At 36.4% G+C, this 13,145-nt stretch overlaps 1 protein-coding gene across 31 annotated transcripts in view; it reads right to left on the reverse strand.

Annotated features, from left to right (window-relative positions):
• Positions 1-13,145, reverse strand: part of ABI3BP (ABI family member 3 binding protein) — a 298,516-nt gene that overhangs the window by 70,434 nt on the left and 214,937 nt on the right. For 11 of the 31 annotated variants that reach the window (XM_062207047.1, XM_062207032.1, XM_062207040.1 and 8 more), the window contains 12 exons: positions 12,370-12,429; positions 11,506-11,592; positions 10,142-10,198; positions 9,054-9,113; positions 8,061-8,144; positions 7,377-7,424; positions 5,571-5,660; positions 4,664-4,720; positions 3,949-4,020; positions 3,461-3,508; positions 2,446-2,511; positions 238-312 (listed from right to left, as the gene is read on the reverse strand). In XM_062207047.1, the coding sequence (XP_062063031.1) occupies positions 238-312; positions 2,446-2,511; positions 3,461-3,508; positions 3,949-4,020; positions 4,664-4,720; positions 5,571-5,660; positions 7,377-7,424; positions 8,061-8,144; positions 9,054-9,113; positions 10,142-10,198; positions 11,506-11,592; positions 12,370-12,429 (804 nt within the window). The remainder of the gene's footprint in view (positions 1-237; positions 313-2,445; positions 2,512-3,460; positions 3,509-3,948; positions 4,021-4,663; positions 4,721-5,570; positions 5,661-7,376; positions 7,425-8,060; positions 8,145-9,053; positions 9,114-10,141; positions 10,199-11,505; positions 11,593-12,369; positions 12,430-13,145) is intronic. The other 20 variants (XM_062207122.1, XM_062207129.1, XM_062207116.1 and 17 more) reach the window with 12 other exon arrangements.

Consider the following 13,145-nt stretch of genomic DNA (forward strand, 5'->3'; position numbering starts at 1 on the left):
TTATATATAGTGCATTTTACAATTGCAAAAATGTTTTTGCAAGGACTATGTCCTTTGATTCTCACCATATGCCAGAAGGAAGGAATTACCAGCTACACTTTAAAGGTGAGGGAATTGAGGTTTGGCTCAAGCTGGCCAAACCATCTACCTGAAGTAATATGGTTATTCAGTGTTAGAACAACTAACCCCACTAATCTCAAACTGTTCCAGCTAAAAATAGAAAACGTGTGTATTTACCTGGTTGTGTTTGTGGGATTCTTGGGCGCGGTGATGTTTTTGGCTTGGGAAGAGCACGTGGTGTCTGCTTGGGAGCTAAAAGAAATGATAAAGGTTCGGAGCTCATAAGCCCTTCAACAAACATAGGAGCCCAGAGATGCTTGTTTTGTGACCAAAGACCTAAATATGCAATTAATGCAATTCAAGAGCTTAATGATTTACAAATAGGAAGTTTTTTTCAACATGGGAAGCATAGCAAAAAAGTCCATCAAATGATATCCAAGATACTCAACTGGCAAAACTGTTGGAATTCCAGAAACATCTACTTCAAATGCCTTTTTAAAAGGTTTAAAATAAATTTTATAGTACAATAATGTATCCTTATTCCAAGTTCAGACAATTTTATCAGAATATCCAGGTGTACCATTTTAAATGGAAATACATATAAATTTTTCTAAATTTAAAGATTATCAGATTATATTACAAATGCAGAATGCTCTTTAGTAGCAAGCATTCATGGGAAAAATAATGTTACTAAACAAAACACAATTTTTATTTCTTATATTGGAGAAGCAGAACTGAATATCAAGGGTACTTTTCTGTAGACACTCCTTTGTTGGAAGATTCCAAAAGAAGCTCTAGAACAATAAGTTCAAAAATCAATTATTTCTTCATCAAAAAATTACAAATATGATTATAACCTGCTGAAAGAGAAGAGTTATCAGACACAAGGTTGCAGCTTGTGGAAATGCATCATTTGGTTCAAATACAGTGTTCCAGGGATAAAGAAAGACAAGAAACAACATCGTATCAACATCATGCAGACTCAGACATCATTGAAGAGCTTGCTGAAAATAATAGTTATTAGGTATGAGGTGTTTCTGACAGAGTCTTCAGAGGCATCTTCCCGATCCTAAATCAAAATATAAAAGTATGCAATAGTTTCAGTAGATTCTTCTTGCCTGTAGAGAGATGGATACCAAGACATATTGGTTTTACAGTGACTTTGCCAGGAGTCTGGAGTCTGGGAGTTTGGCGCACTTTTGGCTAATCGTTGGGTCTACAGTCTAAGGTTCATCAAAAGTTACATGATTTTTAAGAACCCTGCCAATCCCCAAATTCTATGATTCTGGAGTTTCTTAACAGTCTCATGATTTTCTGATTCTCAACTTCCTTGACTGTTGAGGTTCCAAATGAAAGGCTACTTGCTTCTCTCAGGGTACAAGACCATCTGCAGGTTAAAGACATGCCACGGAGAAATTCCACAAAAATGATAGAATCATATATAGCAGGATTTACAATTAGACATTTCAATAATATTATTATGGCTAATGCAAACAAAACAAAACTTTGGAGAAGTTAAATACAATGGCAACAGATTCCATTAATGTATTCAACGTAGCATTTGGGAAAAGACTGTAGCAATTTTAGCCAATATTTCATAAGCTATTTCAGAGGAAAATGTGTAAAATTAATTTTTGTATCTCTTTTGGAAATGGAGCTATACAAAATAGTTTAGTGGCAACCATAACAGAAGTTAGGACTTATGATAAACTATTTCATGGAAACCTGTAGGTATTAAGAGTATTTCTCCTTGAAAGAGGAGGCACATTTAGTTTTCCATGGTGATGATTCTTTTCATTCATTTCAGATCCCACCATCAAGTGAGCCTTAAGACTAGCCAAGGTAATAAATTAGATTTCAGTTCTATCATGAAATGGCTAACCACCACAGAAAAGAGTAGAAAGAAGTAAGGCCCTTGAGTATAACAAGGTGACTGGCCTGTTGTATTCTTTTATGTGGATTATACAATGAACCCTGTTTCTGAAGGTTTCTTTTCCTCTCAAATATAAGTTAGACTATCTTAAAATACTTTTTTACACAACCACAGAACTTGCAAACCTAGCCAAGATAATAAAGTATGGTATCTATGTATCTAAAAATAGCATTGAATGTCAAGTGTTCTTCCTTAGCAGCACTCCTATCTCCTGAATTAATCACTTGCAGTGTTAGTGACAGGCGTTTTTCAGACACATCCTGAAGACTGCCGCACTGCAGTCTGAGTGATTACCAATGACAGATGGAGAAGCGATACATCAAGACACGTGGATCCCCTTCAAAGACTGACCAGAGTGATGAAGTCAGGCTTCTCAAATCGACAAGTGACCGTACTGCCGTTCTATACTCACCCACTCATACAGGAAATATAAAATAGAGTAATGTATTTACCAGGTTCAGTCTGAGGCTCATCTGGGCTGGGTAGGGTTATAGTTTGGGAAGGCAGAGGTGATGTTTCTATGGTGATTGAAGAAAAGTACACAAGGTTACTAGAGTGCTTGACATACCCTGAGGACACACAACAGACAGGATGGTAGCCAAGATTTTCAAAAATAGAGAAAATTGCAAGCCTTCAGCAAAACAGCATTTCCACTTCCTCATAATGCTGTATTTACAATATACAAAATAGACTTTCAGACAAAAACTATTAAAGGAAGAATGTTACTATATACCAATCAAGGGATCAATTCAACAACAAGACGTGACCAATGTAAACATATATACTTCTAATGCCAGAGCACCAGGTTTTATAAAACAATTGTTAGTAGATCTGAAGGGAGATAAAAGCATCAATACAATAATATAGGGGGACTTAATCACCCCACTTTCATAATGCATTTAGTTTCAAAAACGCTTACAGATGCCAGGTTACAAAGTATTGTGAAATCTTCACTCCACACTAGGGCCCTATCTCGTCATTAATGCTAGAAATAAGAACCCTGAAGGGAAAAAGTAATTTTTAAAAAATGTCATATAGTAGCATGAACTAGTTAAGAAGCACTGAATTTCTCAAAATAATGGAGGAAACAAAACAAACACCAACACAAGGAATGGAATGAGTGTTAATAGAAAGAATGATTGGGGGTCAGAAATGTAAATGGATCATATGAAAAGAACATTATGGGGAACATTCAGAACTAATGAAACTAAACTGCAGATTGCTCAATGTTAGCAGAACAGATGCCTTAGATTCAATCTTCTTGCTGACATGGAGATCAAGGTCTTGATATGAAACTGAAGAGGAGAAGAGACATTTTTGGATGAACCTAGACAGAAAGCTAACTGCTGCAACAAAGAATGATAGTGCCATGTGAATTCACAATGACAGGGACCCTGAAGTGCTCAGGTGATGGTGGCCATGAGGACAGAGAGCACACAGCGGTGGGCTGCTGAAGTGCGTCATTACCTACTGTGGTTTCAGGATGTTCAGACACATCTGTAATAGACTCCACGACTGTATCAAAATAAAGGAGAACATTTTTTAAACCTGAGATGTTAAGGTATAGCCAAGTATTTTTTTCTTAAATATTAACATACCCTGTTCTCTGAGAAATCTACTTTATCATTTTAAAGATAAGACAATGGATTTAAGCAGCAAAAAAGAGAATCAGGAGGAAAATCCTGTTCTGTAATAAAATAACCCTTCAACTAATATTTGTATTTTAATTGTAATTAAATGGCTTTAAAATATAATTATGCCTCAATATTTAGATACCAGCAAGGTACAGGAATTTATTTTTAGATTCAGAGTGAATCCATAATCACTATAACTTTAAGGATGATCTGCTCAACCGTAGATCAAATACTACAGCTTCACCTTTCATGTCCCAAGGATGCAACAAGAAACTTAGAAATGTGCTGAATAAATAACTTAAGCGTGAGAACTTTCACCACCTTCCGTCTTTGGTTCCTCTGGCCTGAAAGGTGCTTTGGCAGTGGGGTGGACATAATCTGTCTCAGACGGCGCTAGGAGGAAACAAGGAATGGCTGTTAGTGGTGGGCAGCACAAAGTGCACAGTAAGAGGACCCTTGTCTGTAATTTGAAAACAGACAATTACCTTCAGCAGGTACACTTTTAAGACAGATTGATATTCAGGTAGATGATGAAGATTATTACAATTTATTAGGGTAGGAATGAAGGCAGTAATGAAGGTAGTGTTTTGTGGGAAATATATACTTATCCCCTCCCCCAACACATGGTACCTGGAAAAGTCTTGACCAATTACTACCCGGTCTGAAGCAAATAATTTCACTTCTTTAAATATTTTTGTGTGAAGATTTTTGCAAGAAATGTATAGAATAAATCCTTGGAAAACATGAGAACGAATCCTTACAATGATATGAAAAGTGGGATGTACATATATGTACATGTTTATATGAAAATGATCATGATTTTATTCAGAGAAGAAATTAAACTGAGAAAAACACACAGGATACAAACACTAGCACAACATGCTATATATAATGATTTTCAAGACCCATGAATGAGCACAGACAAGATGTGAGCAGGTGGCTATGAAATGTCAGAGCATGAGGACATCCAAAGATGTCTTTTGCAATGAGATGGAAAAGCACATATGGTTGGCTTCCCAATGGGGAACATTTTTACCTATGGTCTCCTTTGACGATTCAGTGCTAAATGTAACCGATTCCAGAACATCAGAAACTAGCAAAAAACACAAAATGGTACAATCGATAAAGGGTGGGTTGTTACGAGCATTGAATTAATTAATATAGACTGAGTACCTAGAATATTGCCTGGCACCTAGAAAGTGCTCAATGTTAACTGACAGGATAATAACTGTATTATCAATAACACCAAGGGATGCTCTAATTGCATAAGTGAATTCATAGCATTATGAATTACCATTAACAATCATGCCTACACCTTCAATATCAACACTAAAACATCAGTTATCTAGTTAAAAGATATCTACATCAGATGGAAAGAAATTATAATTCCATGTTAGGGAGAAAATTGGGTCTCACATTTCAAAATAAGCATCAAGGAGTAGAAATAACATTATTAATACTGATTTTAAAAGTTTGCTTTCGATTTTGAAGGGCTCTCATTGTTTAAGGGGAAGTTTTGTTATCTTTACTGAATTGAGAACTTTGTCCTTCCTTTATGGTCTCAATTTAACATTCTTTTCAGATGCAGATCACAAAATTTAGCTTACTACTAAAAAGAACCACTAATTTACAACTATTCATGAAAAATAAGGATACAGAATAAGATGATTTATTACAAGTGGTTTTATTGAGAATTTAATTGGATACGTGATTCTCTGATAAAGTGCAAACTCAAGTTGAGTATCTGTATACAGTATAACAGAACAATGAACATATTACTAACTTGACACCAATAGCACTCACAAAAAGAGCATTGTATAATATTGAGTAATTAAATGCATCTTCCTTTTGCATTTTTAATATTTCTAAATATAACATTTAGAGGATCACAAGGTGTCCCCTGAAGCACACAGTGTTCCAAGACAGATAAAAAATCTATTTACCAGGTTGACTTTGTGTCATTGCTAGACTTGGTGATGTCACTGGTTTCAAAGTAAGAGTTTGCAGTTCAGTGGGAGCTGAAAGAAGAGGACCTAAGTTGTAAAAGTAATTATGAATAATTTATTTCACAGGTTTTAGACAGAGATAGCAATGAATTAGAACATAAAGATCCTCAAAATCGCCAAGTTATGGAAAGCTAAGCAGAGTGGGCACTATTTAAAGCAGAGATCAGGAAACTACGATCCTCTCAAATCCATCCCTCTGCCTTGCCTGTGAGCTATGAATGCTTTTTACATTCCTTCTGTGGCAGCCAAAAAAAAAAAAAAAAGAGAGAGAGAGAATGAATGAATGAATGAATGAAATGGAGAAAGAGCACTGAGAAGAAATGTCCTTTGTCAGGGGCAATTTTTCCGTAGGGTACAAGATGAGACACCACATAGACCTCCCTCAACTATTAACCTAGTGATCAACCCTGCAATTGTTGAGTTGGTGACTGCTATTAGAGCACCCTCTCTTGAAGAGTAGAGGTAGGGCATTTAAACCACTTCATTGTCATTCCCTAGCCTCAACTGAAATGGGCTGGAAGGATTCTTTAAGCTAGAAACCAGATTTTTTTGATTCAAACTGAGAAATTCCAGGAAATTTAAGGTTTAGGAATCTGGATGGAATAGGGCTTTCAACTGCTCCTCAATGTTTTTAAAACTAAAAGAGATGATCTGGTATTGAGATTGCTGTTAGGTCTAGAACTTATCAACAGAACTGTATATGGACCTATGTTTTCTAAAACAAATTTTCTTGAATTTATTTTTTCAATTAAAAATTACTTATCCAATTTGTTCCTTATCACCACTGAGTCTTTAGAGACAACGATCACATATGAAGTTTTTAGCTGAAGGAAACTGTAAGTCATTAGATACTTATAAAGACCATTAAGATCTTTTGGGGAACAAGTTTTCTTCACAAATACACTGTAATCTGTTTCAGATGCAACTATGCCTTTAAAAATTTTTTAAACTTTTATTTAGTAGATATAAATTTCCAAAGTACAGTTTATGGATTACAATGGCTCCCCCCCATAACTTCCCTCCCACCCTATGTCTTTACTTTTGATCTCTACCTCTGCTTTTTACCTCACCCTGATAGATGTTTGGGACACAGGGAACAAGGTAAGGTTTGCTTGTTTAAGCATAAAAACAAACAGTGCTAGAGAAAAAAAAAAAAGATGAATGAAATGAATTGAAGAGACACACCCTTTGTCAGAGACAATTCTTCCATAGGGCACAAGATTAATTCAGATAACACACAGAGTAAGAACCATTGCTAAATCGTGTGGAGAAAGAGTAGTCACACTTGCTGATGGGGGAGTGTGGAGCTTCCAGGGAACAGCTGTATTTTTAAAAGAATATATAAATAGGGGCATCTGATTCCTTAAAGGAGTGTAATGAGAATACCATATCAATCTTATAGAAGGTAAGTTACTCAGCGGATGTTCATGGTACTTAGTTGAAGTTTTATAGCTCTGGATGCCAATGAGAAAAGCAGCAATGTGGATCTCAGATATAACAATCATATACTGCAACTTTAAAGAGGGCATATCACAGAGAGATATTCTTCACTGAATTGAAGGACAACTAAAAAGCAAAAGGTAACAACTGAGTTAAGACTCCTGACTACTTATAAGATGAAGCATGGGAATGACATCAGCAATCTTAGGAAGCAGAAGGAACTTTAGCGGAGACAGCAATGGAGTGGGTTTTTAGCCAGCAAAAACAAAAAACATGTAATAAAGGACACAAAAAAATCACCACCTAATGTTGTTCCTGGAACCTCAGTATGATGTGTAACAGGTTCAAAGCCTGGAATAGAAAGTAACCAAAAGCAAAACCATGAACATGAGAAAGCTTCAAGCTTATATTAAAAGCCTTAACTAAGATTCAAATGTCAAATAATTTTTTTTGAATTGATAGGGAGCAAATAGTAGCTGTTTTGAACTCTGCTCGCATCACAGTCCTTTCCACGTGAGATTTTCCTAGGTGTTTTGTTTTCTCATTTTAACTAATATGGAAGATTGCTTTGCAAACTTGCTTAGCAATTTATTTAAAAATATGAAAATAGATACAAAAATAACGTCCTCATTAGAGGCTGAAATAATGCTTGTTTATGCAATCATGGCTGTAATAAGTAGACACATGTTTCAACACATATTTAGCAATAAATAACCATGAGTTTCTATGGCAATCCTGCTGTAAACACATCATTAAAGATAAAGACCAAGGATTTTGCTTAAATCAAGTCACTTAAGAGATCAGGCATCCTGGGCTCCCCAGGTCTTGTTCTGCTGGATAGCTCTGTTGAGGAAGCAGCTGCTACCTGTACCTCCTGCCTTGACTCTTACAAACATGACGACTGTTGCTTCCCACTATAGGCACTGCTTTTGGCCCCATGGGACAGGTGGTTAAAGCTACCCCTCAAGCCAAGGAATCACACAGTACCCAATTTGGTCTGTAGTACTTCAGGACTTGATGTGGTGGTCTTAGGTCTGGGACGTGGACGACGTGTTCGCTGTGTTTTAGGAGCTGAAGGAAGAAACCTTGGATTATTCCAATGCAAGTAGGTTTTGAAACAAAACTCTAGGTGTTCTAAGAAATGTTTTCTTGAGATTTTAGATTTTACTCTTTTAAGATTAAAATATGTTCTCCTGGGGTGAGTGTTGTAGTGTAATGACTTAAGGCTCCACTAGGGATGCTCACATCCCCTCTTGGGGGGCCAATTTGATTGTCGGCTTCTCAGCTTCTAATGCAGCTTCCTGCTAATGCATCCTGGGAAGATGGCTCAAGAGCCTGGGATCCTGCTACCCACTTGGAGTTCCAAGTATCTGGGGAGTGAACCAGCGGATATATGATCTCTGTCTCTGTCACTCTGCCTTTCAAGTAGATGAAAATAGACACTTAAATATTTTCTCTTATTTTATTTTTATAATTGAGTATTCTTGAAGGACAAACTCACTTATAAAATTAAGTCAAAGGGTAAAGAGACTCATAATCTCTAATTTCAAAACAAGTTGTACCTGAACTGCAGGTCGTGGGGTTTGGGTTCACCTGATAAAATTTTAATATGCCAAAGAAGCCGTTACATCATAAGAACTTCTATAATAGAGTCAGTCTAGATAAGACTTAGACACTACCAACTGTGTTTAAAATGCAGTTTCAGGTGTGCATGCTGTTTAGATAAAAAAACGCATGGCATGAATTCAAGTGAGAGTGCACAGAAGAAAGATGTTTGAATTAGGTTCATGCAAAGCTTTTATAAACAACAGATAACTTCTTTCAACAACCTGAAATAATCTTCAGAAGAAACTATGCAAGGCTGAAGGACAGCAGAGTATGACAAGACAGTCTTACAAAGCTGATGGCACTGCAATTATGATGATGATAATGAAATGGGTTTGCTAATGAGGGAAATTGAGGAGCACAGAATATCAATACCTAATGTTGTTTCTGGAGCCTCCGTTCTAAGAGTGACAGGTTCAAGGACTGTAGCAAGAACTGTCCAAAAATAATAGAGTAAATCAAAGAGACTTCAAAAATTCATTTCAAGGTTAGTTTCACAAGTTGATTTTTAATCTTCCAAACTAACAGAAAAGGGATACATGTTCTTTGCAGATCTGGTCAAACTGCAGCCAGGTACTAATTACTCTTAGAAGATAAACTTTCAAGATAGCATTGCGTATCAGAATATGGCTCATAAGATATTCTACAAGACATCTGATTCTCTGATTTTGTCAATATAGACTACCGGACAAACTTTTTACAAGTTTACATAATATATACTTTTCTAATTATATTGAAAAAGCCAATTATTTATTACTGCTGTAGAAGTTGAGGTAAAGGTCTACTGTTTTATCCATTAAACAATAATGGATACAATAGAGAGTTCATATGTTTGAAAGACTAACAAGCAGCAGATACCTAGTGAACTGTGTTCATTAAAATCAAAGTGGTCCTTGATTCAATAAGAAATAATAAACATTGTCAAACCTTGTTTGGGAAGGATAAAGAGCCAGTCTATCCTGTCCTGGATGGAAGCCTATTCTTCAAACTTTCAAGAATTGGATACATTTTAAAATTTGACAATTTACTTGAAACGCTATTCCTTAAAGCAACTAGTCGTCTAATATATTACATAAATCCTGACACAATAAAAATAATCTGAATAAAGCAGCATGGTATTTCCACAACTGATGAGGCATAAGCAGTGTAAACAGGGAATGGATAGAGATGTATGTTTGAAACACAGCTTAAAATAGTCAATGCTCTTAAACAAATGCATACAACCACATTTCACAGAGTGGAGTGGTTACATGGAAGTTCAATGTCCTGAAGTTAGTTCATGCAAATGTCTCCTAAATTCAGCTAATAACTTGATTCAGAGCCTAGCATGATTTCAACATTAAGATTGAAATAAGATGAAAACAGGATGATGGAATGGTCTTAAGATGCAGAAGAACCTGTGACTACAATGGTATGGCAATGAGCAGGAAAAGCAGTATTTGAAAAACACACATTCTTATTACCCGTGGTTTCTGGAGCTGCAGTTCTAGGAATACTAGGTTCAAGATCTGTAGCAACAACTAATAAAAAGCAATGTGAAACAAACACTTGTGAAAAAGTCATCAAATTAAACCTTCCAGTTTAATATTGTTTCAGTAGATGTAAAACGATTACATTTTTTCTGACATCTAATATCCATTTTGTAAGAATTTGATACATGTACCCAGGTAAACATTCCTGTAAGAGGAACTAAGTCACAGCCTACACAATTGGGTAAGCATTTCAACTTACTTCATGAGACAGTCTCCTAGTATCTGAATATCCAATACTGACTACTGTAGAAGACTGCTTTAGAAACGTATTTAGAAATATGACCAAATACATACTTACCTAACGATTCTAGCAATCATTAGCTTGTCTATGTCCAAATGAATACAGATACAATAGCTTTTATGTGGGAAATGAGACATAGCAAACAGTATAGCAAAGTGAAACATGCTCATCATGTTGAAAATTCCTATTAGAAACAGGCAGAGATTTCACCTCAAAGGCACAAGGGACCTCCACTTAGTGTGTGGTACTCAGTAGAACAGCTCTTGACTATAATCACAAAAATGTGGTACCTTCAAAGGACAGGAGACAGCTGATGTTTACAGGGCCAGATCCAAAATTCAAAGTCCTACCCGCCACAGCTTCCTTCCACTGCTTTTACAAACCCTTCTAATTGGAGCACTATCCTCACCACTTAGAAGCAGCAATCTACTCATTCCAGAAAGCTTGTGCCCTCTACATGGCCTCCACACTTCTTTTCCTGCCTCTTTTCAACTCCAAGACTTCAAACCAACTTCTTGACAGTTCTTTATTCCTGTTCTTCACAAACTTTTCTTTCTCTAAGCTGGTAAATGTATATAGCAACCATAAAAACCAAGTATGATTTTCATACACAGACTGCCTTGGTTCAACCTCTGAATGTTCCCAAAGGAGATCTTGACCTTGCCTATTCTGCAGACTGAAAAGTAAAAGTAAATCCCCTATTTCCATGATATCCTCACAGCTCTCATTGTGGCTGTGGAAAGATGGACAACACTTAATGTTCTCTTCTTGAAATACAAATGCTGCGTTTGGCTTAGACATTTGTCTTCAAGAGAAGAATAGAATAAAATAAGGAGTGAGAAACAAGACACATCCTAAAAGAGAAAACCTCTAGCCAGAAAGTACAAGCAGTTTAGTTGTAGTCTTGCTGACTACATTTTCTTTTGCCAACTCAGCAGGAGGAACAATGGTCTTCACCCACACAAGTCTCACGCACAGGGCCACCATTTCTGCTTAGCATCAAGCATAGTTTCCCAAGAGCTGCCAGGATACATTCCTTTAACCAGAAACCCACATTTACCCAGCTTGGTTTCAGGAATCTCAGGACTCAGTGTGGTTTTAGGCTTGGGACGTGGGCGACGGATCCGTGGTGTTTTAGGAGCTGATAAAAGAAAACTTTCAGTTACTAGAAGACCTGGAGCTCAGAATCTATAGGTAGCCATGACACATGGCTCTAGGTTTCCTAAAACATTCTCATATTTCCAGACATTTGCCTTTTTAAACTTTAACTTGAAACTTTCACCCTTATTCTAATAGTATGTCTCCTTTCACTATTGAAAATTCATTGGAGAGAAAAAGAAAACTTACTGGAATTAAGTGTAATATATAAATTGATCTTTTCAACAGAAGATGTGAAGAGTAAGACTGTTAGCAAAGTTAAAGTCCGTATGAATCACTAAGTGTCATAGTGACAGTGGTCAGTTACTAGCTCTTTGAAGGTTCTAAAATAAAACTATATAATTAAAATGTCAAAGAACAAATATCACACAGCACAGATACAAATACAGGTACAATTTTATATCCACAAAAATTTCCTAGCACCACAATAATGGTTGGAATCAAGAAAATTTCTCTTAAAAGTCACCATTAACAAAATGTTGATTAAACACAGGATAACAGATCAATTTCAGATGACTACATGCCCAACAGATGACTTGAGTTAGGTTCACAGATGTCTCTCTCAAAAACAAGGAGGAACTTGTAAGAGTCCTAGTTTTCAAACCTTTTAGAATGAACATGTAATAAGACAATAGAGAAAGACAATAGAGGATGGTGATGGAGTCTTGTAAGACAGAAGAACCCGTGGTGATGGTGCTGGTGGAATGGCTTTGACAATGAGAAGGGAGCATACTTACTGAGGATAATAATGGGTTATTACCTTGTGTGGTCACCCACGTCTCAGTTTGGATTGTCACAGGTTCAAACTCTACAGTAGGAGCTGACCAAAAATATTATAATAAAGCAAATATTTTAGGTGAACAAAAACCAAAATATTTTCTTCAAAGTGAAACTTAGAAGTATTTAGAAACTTTTAAAAACTGATAAACTTAGAAGAGCAGACAACTGAATTCCTAAAATTTGGCCATCCCTACATCACATACCTATTTCCTTATTCCTCATTCTTTGATTATCTGATTAATGATCCAAAGTGGTCCGTGTGGAGATTGCTAAGAACTCTTCTTTAGAAAGAGGCCAAGGCCTCAGCATAGTGTGCTATGGTAAAGTCAAGGCCATATATGGGCCTAGCACATCTTACAGGTAGCATTTCAAAAAGCAATCTTATAGTTGCACATATGCTATCTAATTATAAAGGAAAAATTCTCAGCTTTCTTGCAGGTTTGAGGACTAAAACATGTCTCCCATGTCCGATGTGTACCCTCCAACGATGCCAATATTATCTGGAGGATACTGAAGCCACTTAATTAATGTTGACTTCAACTGGATATGCCTAATTTTTCTAAAAAAGTTTTATTTTCAAGAGATACATGGAAGTCAATGCAGTGTTTCAGGGAACACTGCCCACGAGAAATATGAAGCACTTGCCTAAGGTTTCCCTCAACTGTGTTCCTTTTAACGTTTCAACAGGGTGAACCGCTGCTGGCTTTGTTGTATTCTCCCCCTCACAGGAGTGTATTGGTTACTTTCAACCATGGG

Source organism: Lepus europaeus, chromosome 2, assembly GCF_033115175.1.
Source record: "Lepus europaeus isolate LE1 chromosome 2, mLepTim1.pri, whole genome shotgun sequence".
NCBI classification, from domain to species: Eukaryota; Metazoa; Chordata; class Mammalia; order Lagomorpha; family Leporidae; genus Lepus; species Lepus europaeus.